Here is a 14,622-nt window from a genome sequence, read left to right on the forward strand (position 1 = left end):
TTCTCTCACGGAGGATAAACGAGTGAAAATTATATGATATTATTTATAAATCTACCTTCTCACCGGCGTTGTAGAGCCACACAACACATATGCGAGGCACTACCGGACAGAACTAGTCAAATTGGAGAGCATCGATAGAGTAGGACCCTGTCTAGTTAAACGCAAAACAATCGATAGATCTACTGCTTGTGTCTGATGACGTATTGGGTGGCTTTTCATTCATTTTCACTGTTGAGACGTTAATTATAATGTATATTTTGTTCATGAATGCATTTATTATTAATACAGTTTTATAAAGGTGAATACTGTAACTTTAAATACAAGTCTTAAATACTGTACATAGGTCATATTATAGTAATACAAAAACAATATAATTAAGTTTTATTCACTGTTTTGACAACGATCATTTAATTAATTAACGCAGATTCAATGGCGCTACATTACGTTGATTTACCTTTAAGTAACGCGCTGTACTGCCCTTCCCAGTCTACAGTTAATTAAAGGTAAATGTTTATGCATGACGTAGGCTATACACACACACACACACACACACACACACACACACACACACACACAGAAATATATATATATATAAATATATATATATATCAAAAGCATGCAGATTCGTTTGGAGCATTGAGCTAATTTGCATGAGGTCATCTTTGCCACACATGAAGGCATCGTTCACACGAGTCTCGGCTAAACAGCATTAATTGCAGCATGGAAAATGAAGAGTGCAAACACATTAGGAGGCTGTAGGTGCAGATGAATCCATAATACAATTTGCCTGCAACAAATTAATTCGGGTTGCAGGGTAAACAGGATGCTCATCACCTCAATTAGGGATTCATGCTGCTTTCAGCATGCAGTAATTAATGCCTAAAGGTTCACGATGGAAAAAAAAAGTCGTTAATATTTAATCCGGGGGAATTATTATGATGGCGTGGAAATAGATTATCAATAAACACATTTAGCATCAAACTCATCCGGACGTTTTCTTTCATTTTCTTTCATTTTATTAAAAACAGTTTTATCCTGTTTTAATTGGTATTTCTTTTCTCTGCATGTTTTTGTTTATTCTGCAAACACAGGCAATAAAACTAATAGTAATCATTTCTGCAGCAGTAATTAGAGAGCCCATTGGCAACGTGGCGGCAAGACGCGCGTTAATTGAACGTTTAGCTGCTATTTAACATCGTAATGATGGCCCTAAAAGGCCCACTGAGAATTATTATGAAGCGGGATATGGTTATTACTAATGCTGATCATTTTAAGGCTCGTCATTTGCAGATTATAAAGCAACACTGGGATGAATAAACCAAAGGTATGGTTTAATTCTATAATGCAGCAATAATAGTGGTGCATTTACCATTTTAATTAAACATTAAATTGCACCGATGTTGATTCATAGTAAATGTAAGGAAGTTCAGACTGACAGGCATGTCCGAAAGGGAGTAGGAAGAAGCAGAGCTCAGCGATTACTGCTATAGTTTGTTCTCTTTCTGTGTTTAGCACCTGTTACTGATTTGTAAGAATAGAAACGAATAAGCAACGTGTATAGTTTTTGCAAGGATGAAAGAAAAGGGGAAAAAGGAAACGTTAAAAAGAAATTACTCCATCCATACATACGTCATGAATAATTATGGCAGCACGCCAGGTATTCTGGGTCCCACGGATTAAACAAAACATCACACTGGGCCCCCCACAGGCATCTTTTGTCGCCACATATCTATTTTTTGGGGCCCCTGAGGAAATCCCTTTGACGTTTACACTTGTACATGTCCGAAAAGGAGCAGGAAGAATGAGAGCTCAGCAATTACTGATAGTTCACTTTCTGCGTTTAACATGTTCACCTGTTACTGCCTTTCTAATGAGAGAAAGGAGTAAAGAACGTGTATATTTTTTGAATAAAAGGGAAAAAAGTCAGTGTTAGAAATAAATTACTGAATCATGAAATAGCCTCGATCATAAATTATTATGGTAATGTTGATTTATTTGAATCACGCATGATCATTTCACATTGAAGTATGCCACTTGCAAAATGATGGCATGAGAATGAACAGCAAATGCGAGATATGACCAGGGAGTGCAATTATTAGAATGTGCACCAAAAAAATGCAAATATTCTTCAGTAAGTGCAGGTCCACCTGTCTTTTTTCCCTTGTATTTTGGTACCTGCCTGTGATTTTTGTGATGAAGTGAGTCAGGACTCCTCATCCATGTGCTCCTCTCTTGTCATTTTCACATATCTGTAAGCCACACCCCTGCAGAGAGAGAGGGAGAGAGAGGAAGAAAGAGAGCGATTCATTGCATTCTCTGGGGTGTTTAAAAAGTAACTCAGGACAATAGCAGCCAATGAGCGCTTAATTAAATTAATTAGTCCTTCTTGTCAATCTTGGATTAATGGCCAATAGCAGCAGTGGCGCATCTTAATGTGTTTTTTTTTTTTACTCTCTCACTTCCAGGGTGGACGATGTTGAGGATGAGGAGGGGGGGCTCATCTCGGCATCCTGAGGGGAGGTAATTTGCACGGATCAAGGGGGCAAGGCGCCGCAAAGTATAAATAGTGTGACTTCAATAGAGGATCACCAGCAGGTTCCCAACTCCGCCGCACCAGAGGAGGAGAAATTGGCCGAGGAAGACGGGCCTCTTTAAGTGCCATTTTTTGTGGTGCCTTCCTAGAGAGTTGGCAGCATCACCTACATTTTCAAGGGGGCCACACCATTGATGTCTTAAGCTGTCGTGGAGCAAAGGGAGCGTGCGTGTGTGTGTGAGTGAGTGAGTGTGTGTGTGTGAGTGGTGTGTGTTCGTTTTTTCTTCTCTTTTGAGAGAGGAGAGGAAAAAGAGTGATGGAAGAGCTCACCGCCTTCGTGTCTAAGTCTTTCGATCAAAAAGTCAAGGAGAGGAAGGAGGTGATCACCTACAGGGAGGTGCTGGAGACCGGCGCCGCAAGAGCGGGGAGCCGGGAGAGTTTAACCGCGGAGCCCGGCAGTCGAGAAGAGACGGCTGCGGCAGCAGTCGTAGCCCGGAACGTTGCGCTCTCGCCGGCGAGGGAGACAGACATGCTCGGGCCGGAGAGAACCAGAGACGCCGGCAGTCCCAAACTCATTGACGGTAAGGAGAGTCGATACGTGCGTATGGATCTGCCTTGGAGGAAGTCTATAAGGCTAAATAAACGTGCTCAATTGGGTTAAAACCACTAAATTTGGCTGATTATCAGGTTTAAGGAGCATGGAGAGCATCGATTATTATCAACATGCTTCAGAAGAGTGCCATTCACTACTGTTGCAACAATTTTCTTTAAAAATATATATATATTCTACAATCTTGACTGTTAAAAACTGCATTTTCATCATCAAATGCATGACAAATTGTATTTTCTCCAATATTCGAGTCAAAATGCAACATTGCTTGAGAAAAGTGGCATTTAGTGCGACTAACTAATTCTGAAATGCTTGCAGCCTTCTTGTTGACTGTTTCAAATCGCATTTTCATCATTAAATGCATGAACAATTGTATCCTCGCCAGCATTCAAGTCAAAATGCGCCATGATTTAGAAGAGTGCCATGTTTATTACTCTTCATTCAGCAAATGAACATTCTAAAATGCTTGTATACTTCTTATTGGCTGTTTGAAACTGCATTTTATGATCAAATGCATAAGAAATTACATTCTCTCCACCATTCAAGTGCGCCATACTTCAGAAAAGTATCATTATTATTGTTGCACCACTCTTGTTTTAGCAAAAAAAAAATCTAAAATGCTTGCAGCCTTCTTGTAAAAAATTCATTTTATTGATCAAGCATGATTATTTATTATTTTCACCTATGAGCGCCGTTTTTTACTCTTCTTTTAGCAGAAAAATGCGTTCTACAATGCTTACAGCCTTACTGTTGACTGTTAAAAATTGCATTTATCAAGTGTATGATGAATTATATTTCCCCACCATTCAAGTCATTTGCATGGTGCAAAAATAACAGAATCACTCGTTGTAGCAATTTTGATAGAGTTAATAGCTATAGTAAAAAAAAAAACAAACATCTATTCAAAAAATTAATGTATTTCCAGCTGGGTGGTCTATTTAAAAATAATAGAAAATAATGCGGATGTTTACCCATCGAAAAGAGGAGGGAATTATGCAAACCCTGTCATGTGCGCATCAACTGCAGGCAGGCTTTGCAGCAACAAGGGGCACATGTGTGCACAGGTGGAAGATCTGAGTGTAAAAGCTGCTCATCACACGTTTTATGAATATGCAGGTGATGGCAGGCTTGTTTCAAGTGCATTGAACTGAACACTATAGAGATTTAGGCGAGGAAGTCAATTCCAATATTAAACTGGACATATTTTAGTGTATTTTTCTGGTTTGCGTTCAATTGATTGTGACTTTTTATTTTTAAAAAGCAATTTTTAAGTAAAAAGGCGATCAAAAGGTGATCAAAAAAACTGCAAGCTGCGTGCAAGGTTGTTAAAATGTGACCGTGTGTTTTGCGCGTGGATCACACAGGCAGCAGTGGGCACAGCGCAGAGAGCTTGCATATTTATAAGCAGTTAATAATTAACGAGCTTTATGTAGCTCGACAAAACATCCGAGCTCTGATCGCTTTTTTGAGGTTTGGGGAGGGCACGTGCACGTCTCTGGATCACACATTTCTAGTCTCGTTGCCTTTACGTGCTTCCACTTGAAATTTGCTGCACCTGCAAATTATTACCGCTTAAAATGTAATTATTTTTCATGACATATCAATCATACAAGTGCAAAGACGCGCATACCATGAAGTAATTGATGTATTGCTTCTACCCGTATAGGAAATACGGCAATGAAGGAGAGTAAAGAGGAGTCCAAGCCCATCGAGGATGAGGCCCAGACCAAAATCAAGCAGAGAAGAAGCCGGACTAACTTCACGCTGGAGCAGCTCAACGAGCTGGAGAGGCTCTTTGACGAGACCCACTACCCGGACGCCTTCATGCGGGAGGAGCTGAGCCAGAGGCTGGGACTGTCCGAGGCCCGGGTGCAGGTTAGGAACATGCCTTTTCCATATGAAGTCCATTTACGGGGAAAAAAACAAGCACAGTAAAAAAAACAACAAGAACACACACACAATTAACTTATAATAATGATGCATAAAAATCACTTTGCATACTAAAAAATCGGAAAACGTCATCAGCATACATTTTTACTCGACGAAATAATAATACGTCATAATTTGTAGTAATTCTAACACCAAAAAAAAGGTTTCTGATTAAAAAAAAAGAAAGAAAGGAGAGGACCGTAATTGTTCAATTTAAATTACAGTATATAATTTAATGTGTGTTTTTTGTAAAGAGGATTCAGCTCAATTTGCCTCATTTGCTTGTTTTTTTTATTTTTTTGAAAACGAAAATAAGCCCATTTTCAATCAGGGTGATTTTAATTCAATTTGAAATATGGTGAAATAAACGCGAGAAGATTTTTACATGCACACACGATGTGCGCTGCTGGACAAATGCACATAAGAATGAATAGATATGCACGTTTTCATCTATTAATGAATGTGTGAGTGCTTGCTTTTAATCCTCATTATACACATTGAATGTAGCTATATCAGCGTGTGTGTGTGTGTGCGTGTATACATGGCCTGGTGCATGTTACCATGAGGGCCCATGAGCAAAGACCATCTGGGCAAGAAACCCAGTAAGGCTTCCAAAGGAGGATGAGGAGGGAGGGGTGGTGGTGGTGGTGGTGGTGGTGGTGGTCCTCAGACATGTGTAATGAGAGTATTTGGGGGGGGGATGAGACAATGTAACTCTTCTCATCTGATTCATCACCAGTGTCAGCATTTGATATGGCATTCAATAGTTTTTATTTTTGAAATATTAAAGATAATAACGACAGCCTTAGCTCATGAGGAAAGTAACACTTGTTTTTTTGTGGAGGTCTGCCCCATGCCTGAATTAGAATCTCCCCAATAAGACGCATTGTGCTCGGGGATTTGCATACATTAAATGTTTTCTTTTCCCAGCCAAAATCTAAATCTGCTATAGAACATTTTCCCCACTCTTTTCTTCCTTTATCTAACCACCTTCAGAGACTGTTCAAATCAAATCAATACCTGTGCTTTTATCATGCAATAAATTCTAAAGCGTGCAAAAAAGAGGTCAATGAATGATATAAACTGACAGCAAAATCTATTTTATTTCAATATGTGCTGGGCTAATTTAACACGGTTGGTTTTTTTTTCCCCCAAGTCCTCACCGTATTTATTCTTTAAATAGTGGTGTCTTTTTAAAGCGTTTGGCATGGATTTCCCTCTAGAATAAGGAATAATTAATGGTAGTGGTCATTTAATAAAAGGAAAGGCAGTGCAAGAAGAGAAGGGAGGTTTAAAAAAAAAAAAAAAGGTCCAGAAGCATCATGATAGAGCTGCTGCTATTCGATAGCAGAGAGTCCATTCAAGTCTTCAGGGACGCTGCTGTATAGAAAGATGAAACGGACGCTGACAAGGTTATTTATTATAGTCCAATCGTCCTGCACATCTCCACAAGGGTTGTTTCTATTTGCCTGAAATGGGATTCAATACCTTCGAGTGTCTTTTTTTTTCATGGATTATTTGCACATTTGCTCCCGCGTGCTCTGCCTCCTGAAGTGTGATCGTGAAAATTAAGCAGCACCATTAATAGTTCACTACGAACCTTTGGGATATTTTTTTTTCCCGGTGATTGTTGTCACGTGCAGTGAGAGATTACACAAGCAGCTGCCGATCAGTAATTCATTTGGAATTAATTCCCTGCAGGTTTGGTTCCAGAACAGAAGAGCCAAATGCAGGAAGCAAGAGAACCAGTTACATAAAGGTATACATACCACAGTACAGTATATTCTATTGCTATTTGTTTTTCGAGAAGGTTCTCATTTCTCATTCTGTTGTCCTCTTCAGGAGTCCTGATAGGAGCAGCCAACCAGTTTGAAGCTTGTCGTGTGGCGCCATATGTCAATGTGGGGGCTTTACGGATGCCATTCCAACAGGCAAGTTGCTTTGCAGGCTCCTTGAAGGCCTACAAGCCACAGAAGATGCTGCCTTGGCACATGTAGAGTGGATGCAATGCCACCCAAACAATGTGCCAACGCAGCAAGGCTTGGGATTGGATGGTGTCCGTATTATTGCATGGATCATGTTTTTTAAGCCTACACCAGGGGTGTCCAAAGTCTGGCCATGCAGGGGGCTTTTGCAGGCAGCAGTTGTTGTTTTTTTTGGCCCACGGCATATGCTGACAACTAAAGATGGATTAGATATCAAAAATTACAACATATCGGGCTGATACTAATAAGTGAAGATGCTCGATATTGGTTTATTTATACCAATATCCAAGATATCGACATTGTCCAGCAATTCATTACCTATCAGCACTTCTTTCCTCAAAATCCTGTGTAATGAATGAACACATAATGCTTCTTTCAACAATAATACAAATACTGCAATATGCAATCCAAGTTATTGCAAAAGTGCCACATTTATTTTAAACATTTTGTCTCAAAAAGTCGTTTAAAAGAAATGATGACCAAGAGTCAACTAAAATAACATGTTCTCCTATCAACAAGTAAGACAGGTTAGTCTTAATAAATAAGCAAATGAGAATCCAATTAAACATTGGTAGCCATTAAATTTGGAAAGTTGCACAAACATCCGAATAAGAACAAAGTAAAGTGCAAAGTATGAAACTCTGGACAAATGCAATCCCTGAATTTATGAACTGGACTCATTCAGAAGAGGGATTCTTCCTGAGGTGTGATATTTTATGAAAGGAAGACGCCTTACTCCCCCCTTGCAGCGCTTTACGGTCATTGCAAATTGCATGTTTACAATCCGAAGACAAAACTTGGAAATAAATCCGGACCGCGGACATACTGAGCTAACAAGGAGTACAATGTCCTCTTTCACACGCTGATATCATCATGGACAGAAATGAACCGATATCTCATTTTCATGTCAATATCGGCTGATCATATCGGACATCCCTTCTAGGACACAAAACTGACATATAGGCAGTTTTTAACAAAATAACTGCTTCACATATCTTAATCTACATTGGATTTGGGTTTAGCGTCTTTGTTTTACAAAAAGGTGATCAAAGTGGATCCCCATCCCCTCTATACCTTTTAGGATATGGGGGCATATTCTACCCTGCCCCTTTACCTATACTGATACTAATACAAAAATACACATTCACATGTGTAACTGCAAGGGCATTTATGAGTTGTTGCTCTCATGTACCTTTAAGGTACACTGATTTAGCAATAGCATGATAGAATTCAGATGTTTATTGACTGGATTTAAATGCTGCAGAGTCTCAGGATCTATTTTTAAAAATTTACTAGCGTCTAGGATTAAAAATGGAAATTACAGGTCGGAGTGCACCCAATCACTGTGCTTATGCATTCATAAATAACAGCTATTAATGTTTACATCAGGGGTGTTCACACCGTTTCCAGTGAGGGCATATGGAAAATAGAATCATTCTAGTGGGTACTTTTCATTTATTAAACGAGTAAAAACCAAAGAACGTCCATCTCGGATTTGTGTTGTACAGTTGCGTGAAAAAACGTTAGCTAATGCTCGTACTCCTGAACTGCTGCACACAAAACATAACTGCACCTGCATGGTAGTGCTGCAAGCCCCATAAGTTAGATTGACTTGAAACTTCTCACACAGCACTACAAAACACCCACTGTACCTTTAGGGTGTTTAGTTTAATCACCAGGAAATTTGGTACACACCTGAAGGGGACTTACAAGCACAAGTGTGGGAAATGTGAGCAAGATTGGTTGAAAAACATCTCTTTTCATGAGGGATTATGTGCAGGGACGCCTGGCGAATTGAGTCGTCCACACCCTCCTCCTAGCTTGGCAGTGATGTTCTCCGATTTCAGATCAACATTTGCAATAAAAGCGACTGTTGTAAATGTTGCATTAGATTTGGCCCCAGAACCCTCCCCTTCTCATTAATTTGCCATTGTTCACTCACGACACAATCCTGGTGTAAGCCGTGGATATGCCTCACACACATATTAAACACATTTAGAGTATAAAATGATAGATACTCACCGTTTAGGAATGATAATGGAAGATGATCCAAGAACCGATGGAATAGGAGGCACGGTGTAGCCTTTAAACTGATCGTCTAGGCCAGGCGTCTGTCCACCCACGTCTACATAATCCACACTGCTCGCCAGTTGTGAACTTGTGTTCATCAATGTCGAAGCTAGTGCTTCCGTAGCCAAGCAAACTTTTGCGGTTATGGTGCGTTCAAGGACCTCTGAACCAAGTGCGCAATCTCAGTGCTTGATGAAAAAACATTATCAGTGAAGCATAAAGACATAAGCTTTCTAAGTGCTCTGCTGTATACTTGACCTGTTTTATCAAACATTTAAAAATTATCATCAAGCAACGCGAATGAGATGTGTTTTCTGTGGTCTATTTTCTGAGAAAGAAAAACATTTTGACCAAAAATCTGTGAATTTTCAGGGATTCAATGTGTGCTGGCATGTCCTCTGAAGCATTTTGACCACAACCCAGAGGGGGCGCCAAAAGTGACATTTACAGTGCGTTGTAGTTTTGTTGCTGACAAAGCAGCAATAAATGTGGCTCATCATCATCATCTTCATTAATTACATCTTTACAATTGGCCAGGGATCAATGAAAAATGAGCTGTAGGCTGCAAATGCCACCCTGGGCCGTACTTTGGACACCTGTGGTTTTGATAGCTAGCTACCCCCTGCCCTTTTAAGGCAAAAAAGGTTCCATTTCCACCGTGACAAAAGTACAAGTGAATGACCCATCAGCCACTGCCAACTTAACGCATGTTCTCCCCCTTCTCTCCCCCTCTCCCTCCCATGCGTGCGTCCCTTGTAGGATAGTCATTGCAACGTGCCGCCCTTCTCCTTTCAGGTGCAGGCGCAGCTGCAGCTAGACAGCGCCGTGGCGCACGCGCAGCACCACCTGCACTCCCACCTGGCGGCACACGCCCCCTACATGATGTTCCCGGCCCCGCCCTTCGGCCTGCCGCTGGCCACGCTCGCCGCAGAGTCAGCGTCCGCCGCCTCGGTGGTGGCCGCCGCCGCCGCCGCCAAGAACACGAGCAAGAACTCCAGCATCGCCGACCTGAGACTGAAGGCCAAAAAACACGCGGCGGCGCTGGGCCTGTGACGTCAGAGGGGGGACGGAAACGAACGGGACGCTATTTATGTTTTTTTCTAATGAAGGACGATGAGTATAACTATAGGAATATAGGCTATTTATGAGATTATGAAATGTGACTGATAGCCTACGGAGGTGATTTTTCTACGCCAAAAACATGACCGGTCTTGGTGGTGAAGAAGAAAAGGAGGAGGAGGAGGATGCAGCTGGCACGGTCGATACTTTGTCAAACAAGGCGAACCATTCTGCAGTCTGTTTTATTATTCCACGACTATTAGGACTTCACTTGGAACATTTACAGAGGCTGGCCTCGTTATAGTCCAACACCTCCCCTCCATGAAAAGGAACAGAGAGGGGCTTCCTCCCCAAAATGTTTGCATGAGTCAACTCTCATTTGAATGTTTGACCCTTTTTTTGGACCCCCCCCCCCCCCCGCCTCCCCCGGTGAAGGTGAAGCCAGAAATGTGAGATCATAATATATGTGCTCTTTTTTTTTGGATAAGTGGTGTTTTATCTCCTTTTAAAGGAGCTCATTATGTTATATATGCCATATTTAATAACAGTATATAACACAAAATACTGTACAAAGCGGTACGGACACGTGTAAAATATGTTTATACACAGCGAACACATACCTGTCAGCTTTCCCATCTCCACCGGGATACTCCCGTATTTTGCCCAACTCTTCCGGAATTATAGTTTCCTGTATTTGAACTTTCATGGCAAAAAAATCTTCTCCGGTTCTCGGGAGGGTGCTGGCGGAATATCAGAATTTCCCCCATTTCCCCAGAAAATTCCCCTTATTTTTTCATGCAAATGTTGACAGGTATGAGCGAACATGCGTTCCTTTTTGTATTTTTGTTTTGTACTTGACTTCATTTTCGTGTATGAAAAGTCACATTCTTCCTGTATGTAAAGATGTTTTTTAATAACAGTGAAAGTGAACTCACCTGAGGCACTGGGTTTGTTTGTTTTTTTTTTTTAAAGAAAAAAAAAAATCATGACATTTTCCATCACATGTGAAACGTGAATCCACCTAACCAAAATGTTTTTTTTGTTCCTATAATAAATTAACTAAAGGTTCTTTAATGAATGAGTTGACATTTTCATTGCAGTATAGCAAGCCTTTGTTGTGAATATTATTTATTGGTAAAGCCTTCTAGTTGTTTTTTTTTTAATAATTCATGACTTTGGCGGAAGTCTTTTGATAACGTCACGAGTGACAGGTCTGTGTGAGGAACATTGCTTGTTCCCGTGCCAAACTCATGCAATATTCATGCTTTTTGGTTGTGGAACATTTGGAGAGGAGGACTGATCATTTTCAGCCGACAAGCTAACAAAACAGGGAGATAACAGATAAAGCGAGTGGTCACTCATGTTTTTGCAGTTGTATTTTCTAAAAGCTATTCAACCCTGTCGTTATTTTGGCATTTTTGCTGCTGGAACCTCCTGTTAACATGACGTCATGTGCATTTTGCATTACATGTGCATACTTTTCTTACATGGTGACCACAAAACTGATTCATTCCCTGACATCTTAATCACATCTTATTGAACATTTAACACAATCATACACATCCAGATCACCTTACAATCCCCCCCCCCAAATTTCTGCACACAACAGCAACAACAAAGTGTCCCGAGCTATTAATTAATAGCCATCTCACACACAGTCTGCACTCGTCTGGAGCGTTTGTGTGTCTCTGGCAGGATTTAGACGCCAAATCTATTGAATTATTGATCGCCAGCCTCGCCGGTAAATGGAGGAGACGGAACTGGGAAACTGAACTGAACGTGGGAGGGCTGCCCCCGGATAGGTCGCAGGCACGCATGTCCCACTCGTTATGGTACACAATCTAATGCCGCTGCAAAACAGGAGTTGGATTTTGGTGGAGAACTTTAAATTCTTGTGCTCTAATTAATGTTAATACAGGTTGCTCTTTCAGGATAAGAAGAAGAAGAAGAGAATCATTCAATTTCAGTGAAAATGCTTTCAATTACGGGTTCCCCGCCAACATTTGAACGTACTACAAGCATTACGTCCCGACTCCTCCTGCTTTGTGTTGCTAAAATACGCGTAACAAGTTTCATTCACATTAGTTATGTTTGTTGTCAGCTAATGACAGCGACTTGGCAAAGTTAATGCTACTCATGTTAGCTATTAATTGATAGCCCATTTTAACAACAACATGAAAGTAAAGGGACCTTGGGCTGAAAAAGAGTCGGTGACTACTGAGCTACGACATCTACGGGAATAACAACAGCCATGAACACTCGCGATTTTATTCCAAACCAAGGTAAAATTTACAATCATTTTTATGCAGTTGAGCTTGTAATTGTGAAAAATATAGACTTTTTTTCCTATGAAACCGCTATTGATAACATATGTCAGCCAGCAGTGATGTTCTTTTGTTTTTTGGTTTCAAAACATGTCATCTTGAGCCAGTTGCATACGGTCCCTTTAATCCCGTTTCATTTTTTTTTTTTTATAAAATAAAACTGAAAGATATTTGTGATACATGTGCCTAGCCGTCTTCAGGAAAAACCCTGTTAGGCTCCTTTGTTGTAAAAGTCCTCCTTGTTTGCTTTTAGTCTTAAAAGTCTCTCAGATGCCTTTCCTCTCTATAGAAGGACGGCAGTGACAAGCAGTCAGTACTGCGTGCCTCACCGTATGTCATTTCTCTGCAGTTTATTGTCCGATGAGCAAGAATAATGACGTCACCCTTCCATTAAAGACTGTAGAAAGTCATGGTGTATCATAAATGTTTCTGCAAACAGTGTATGATTGGCAACATGCTGACAAACAGAAGTTGCCATCCAATTGGGTAGGCTCAACTTGCGCACTTGCGCCAAAAGGAGAGCCTTGTCGCAGCTTGATCTCATGTTTCTCCCTTGAATTTGATCAGGACATGTGCAAATTCAGCAATTTTTGGTTTAAAAAGGCATAAAATACACTTAAAACACGGTTCAATGGATAAATATGAATATTTATTTAATGTTTTCGTTATTTTTTTTATTATTTAGGACGGCAGGTGACACCACATAGTAATATTATTATAGAAATTATTATCTTTGCGAAGGCAACGATGTCAGATTGTGCAGGGGTAACTACGTTGAGGACAAATGCGTGGCGTTTACAAAAGGCATGTTAATTCATTTGCATTGCATGGAGTTGGGGTCATTTGAGGTACAAAAGTTAGGCCTTTTAAGGCATCAACTATAAACATTATGGAAATTAGATGCTGATTTTTTTGGTGAGTTAATTAATGAATTCATTAGAATATTTTGTACATCTATTATATACATTTTTTTAAGGGAATTTGAATGGGGGGTGTGCCTTGCTTGAGGGCACCTGGGCAGTAGTCAGTAACTCTCCAAAAACTAGTGAATTCTGTCCTGCAAATCTAGTCCTCACTGTACAAATGAGTGCAAAATGTTTGTAAAGCTAATAAAAAAATTCCATTCCATATTTTTTGTCTTTCCAACCTTTTTAAGATGTATTTTTCTTCCTGGCCCAAATTCCTGACTCCTGACTGAAGTGTGAAGCAGGAGAAGGAGAGCAATGAATGCTATCAGCCTGTCTGGAGGTGTGGTGCAGGAGTGGAGGGCCTTCGCTGCTGAGGGGCCCTGGAGACAATGAGACGGGGACACACAAGTGTTCTGCTGATTAGACACAGAGACGACCCGCTTTCCTCTCAACACACACTTAACACACACACACATCACCCAGCCAGCCGGGAGCCAGCCTCTCTGTCTTTTCCAGCCCCCACCTCAGCACCTTCTTCCATAGTGATGGATCATTGTGCACACAGCAGTAATAAGTAGTCGCAGTCATAATCAGGGCTTCTTAAAATGAATGAAAGCCAACATGGGACAGGCATAAATGCACAGACTTCCTCACACATCATCAGCACAGCCTGGTGAGTCACACAAACAGCACCGCACACCACTTGGAATCCTTCATATCAACTGGTGCCGTCGTGTTGCTATATTTACCTCAGCACGGCCCCTGAAACTAAATGCACTGCGCTCTCACTTCCCCGTGCTCGGCCTTCTTGTTATTTTTTAAAAATCAAATTAGAGCACGTTAAACACTCTCAGGCAGCTGCTTGCGCTGACAGCAGCCGAGATTGTAAATACTGAATTTATCTGTGAGAAGGGATTGCATTGGGTGAGGGGATGTACGCTTGTATTCCGGCAGTTTATCAACCTAAACCAGAAAGAAGGGGGGGTTTGTTTGGAATCGGAAGAATAATTGGACAGAGGCTGTTATTTCCCAAATTTGAACTTTATTTTGTGACTTTAACGATAATTTGGAGTGCATGACAAAGTGGAAAGTAAAAACGAGCACATTGCACAACACAGAAGCACCAGAACCAATGTTGTAAGGGCCGTAAGGAGCAAATTGTTCACCAAGCATTAACAGTGCTGTTGAGCTCATTGTAAACGAC

General features: G+C 40.8%; 2 protein-coding genes across 5 annotated transcripts in view; one reads left to right on the forward strand and one right to left on the reverse strand.

Moving 5' to 3' along the window:
• rsrc1 (arginine/serine-rich coiled-coil 1) overlaps positions 1-2,196 on the reverse strand; it is a 169,436-nt gene extending 167,240 nt beyond the window's left edge. Inside the window, exon 1 of one of the 3 annotated variants that reach the window (XM_054795190.1) lies at positions 2,176-2,196. The gene's annotated coding sequence lies outside the window, so the exon portion shown is untranslated. Of the gene's footprint in view, positions 1-55; positions 122-2,175 lie in introns of those variants that run through there. The other 2 variants (XM_054795189.1, XM_054795188.1) reach the window with 2 other exon arrangements.
• Positions 2,197-2,328: 132 nt separating this feature from the next.
• Positions 2,329-12,109, forward strand: shox2 (short stature homeobox 2). 2 transcript variants are annotated; one of them, XM_054795191.1, is made up of 5 exons: positions 2,329-3,114; positions 4,810-5,018; positions 6,774-6,831; positions 6,915-7,003; positions 9,887-12,109. In XM_054795191.1, exons 1-5 carry the CDS (start codon positions 2,850-2,852, stop codon positions 10,178-10,180), a joined length of 915 nt encoding a protein of 304 aa, XP_054651166.1. In that variant the 5' UTR covers positions 2,329-2,849; the 3' UTR covers positions 10,181-12,109. The 2 variants fall into 2 exon arrangements, with proteins under 2 accessions (XP_054651166.1, XP_054651167.1); XM_054795192.1 differs by having other exon boundaries at positions 9,923-12,109.
• Positions 12,110-14,622: the final 2,513 nt, after the last annotated feature.

The sequence above is a fragment of the Dunckerocampus dactyliophorus genome, chromosome 12 (assembly GCF_027744805.1).
Source record: "Dunckerocampus dactyliophorus isolate RoL2022-P2 chromosome 12, RoL_Ddac_1.1, whole genome shotgun sequence".
Classification (NCBI taxonomy): Eukaryota; Metazoa; Chordata; class Actinopteri; order Syngnathiformes; family Syngnathidae; genus Dunckerocampus; species Dunckerocampus dactyliophorus.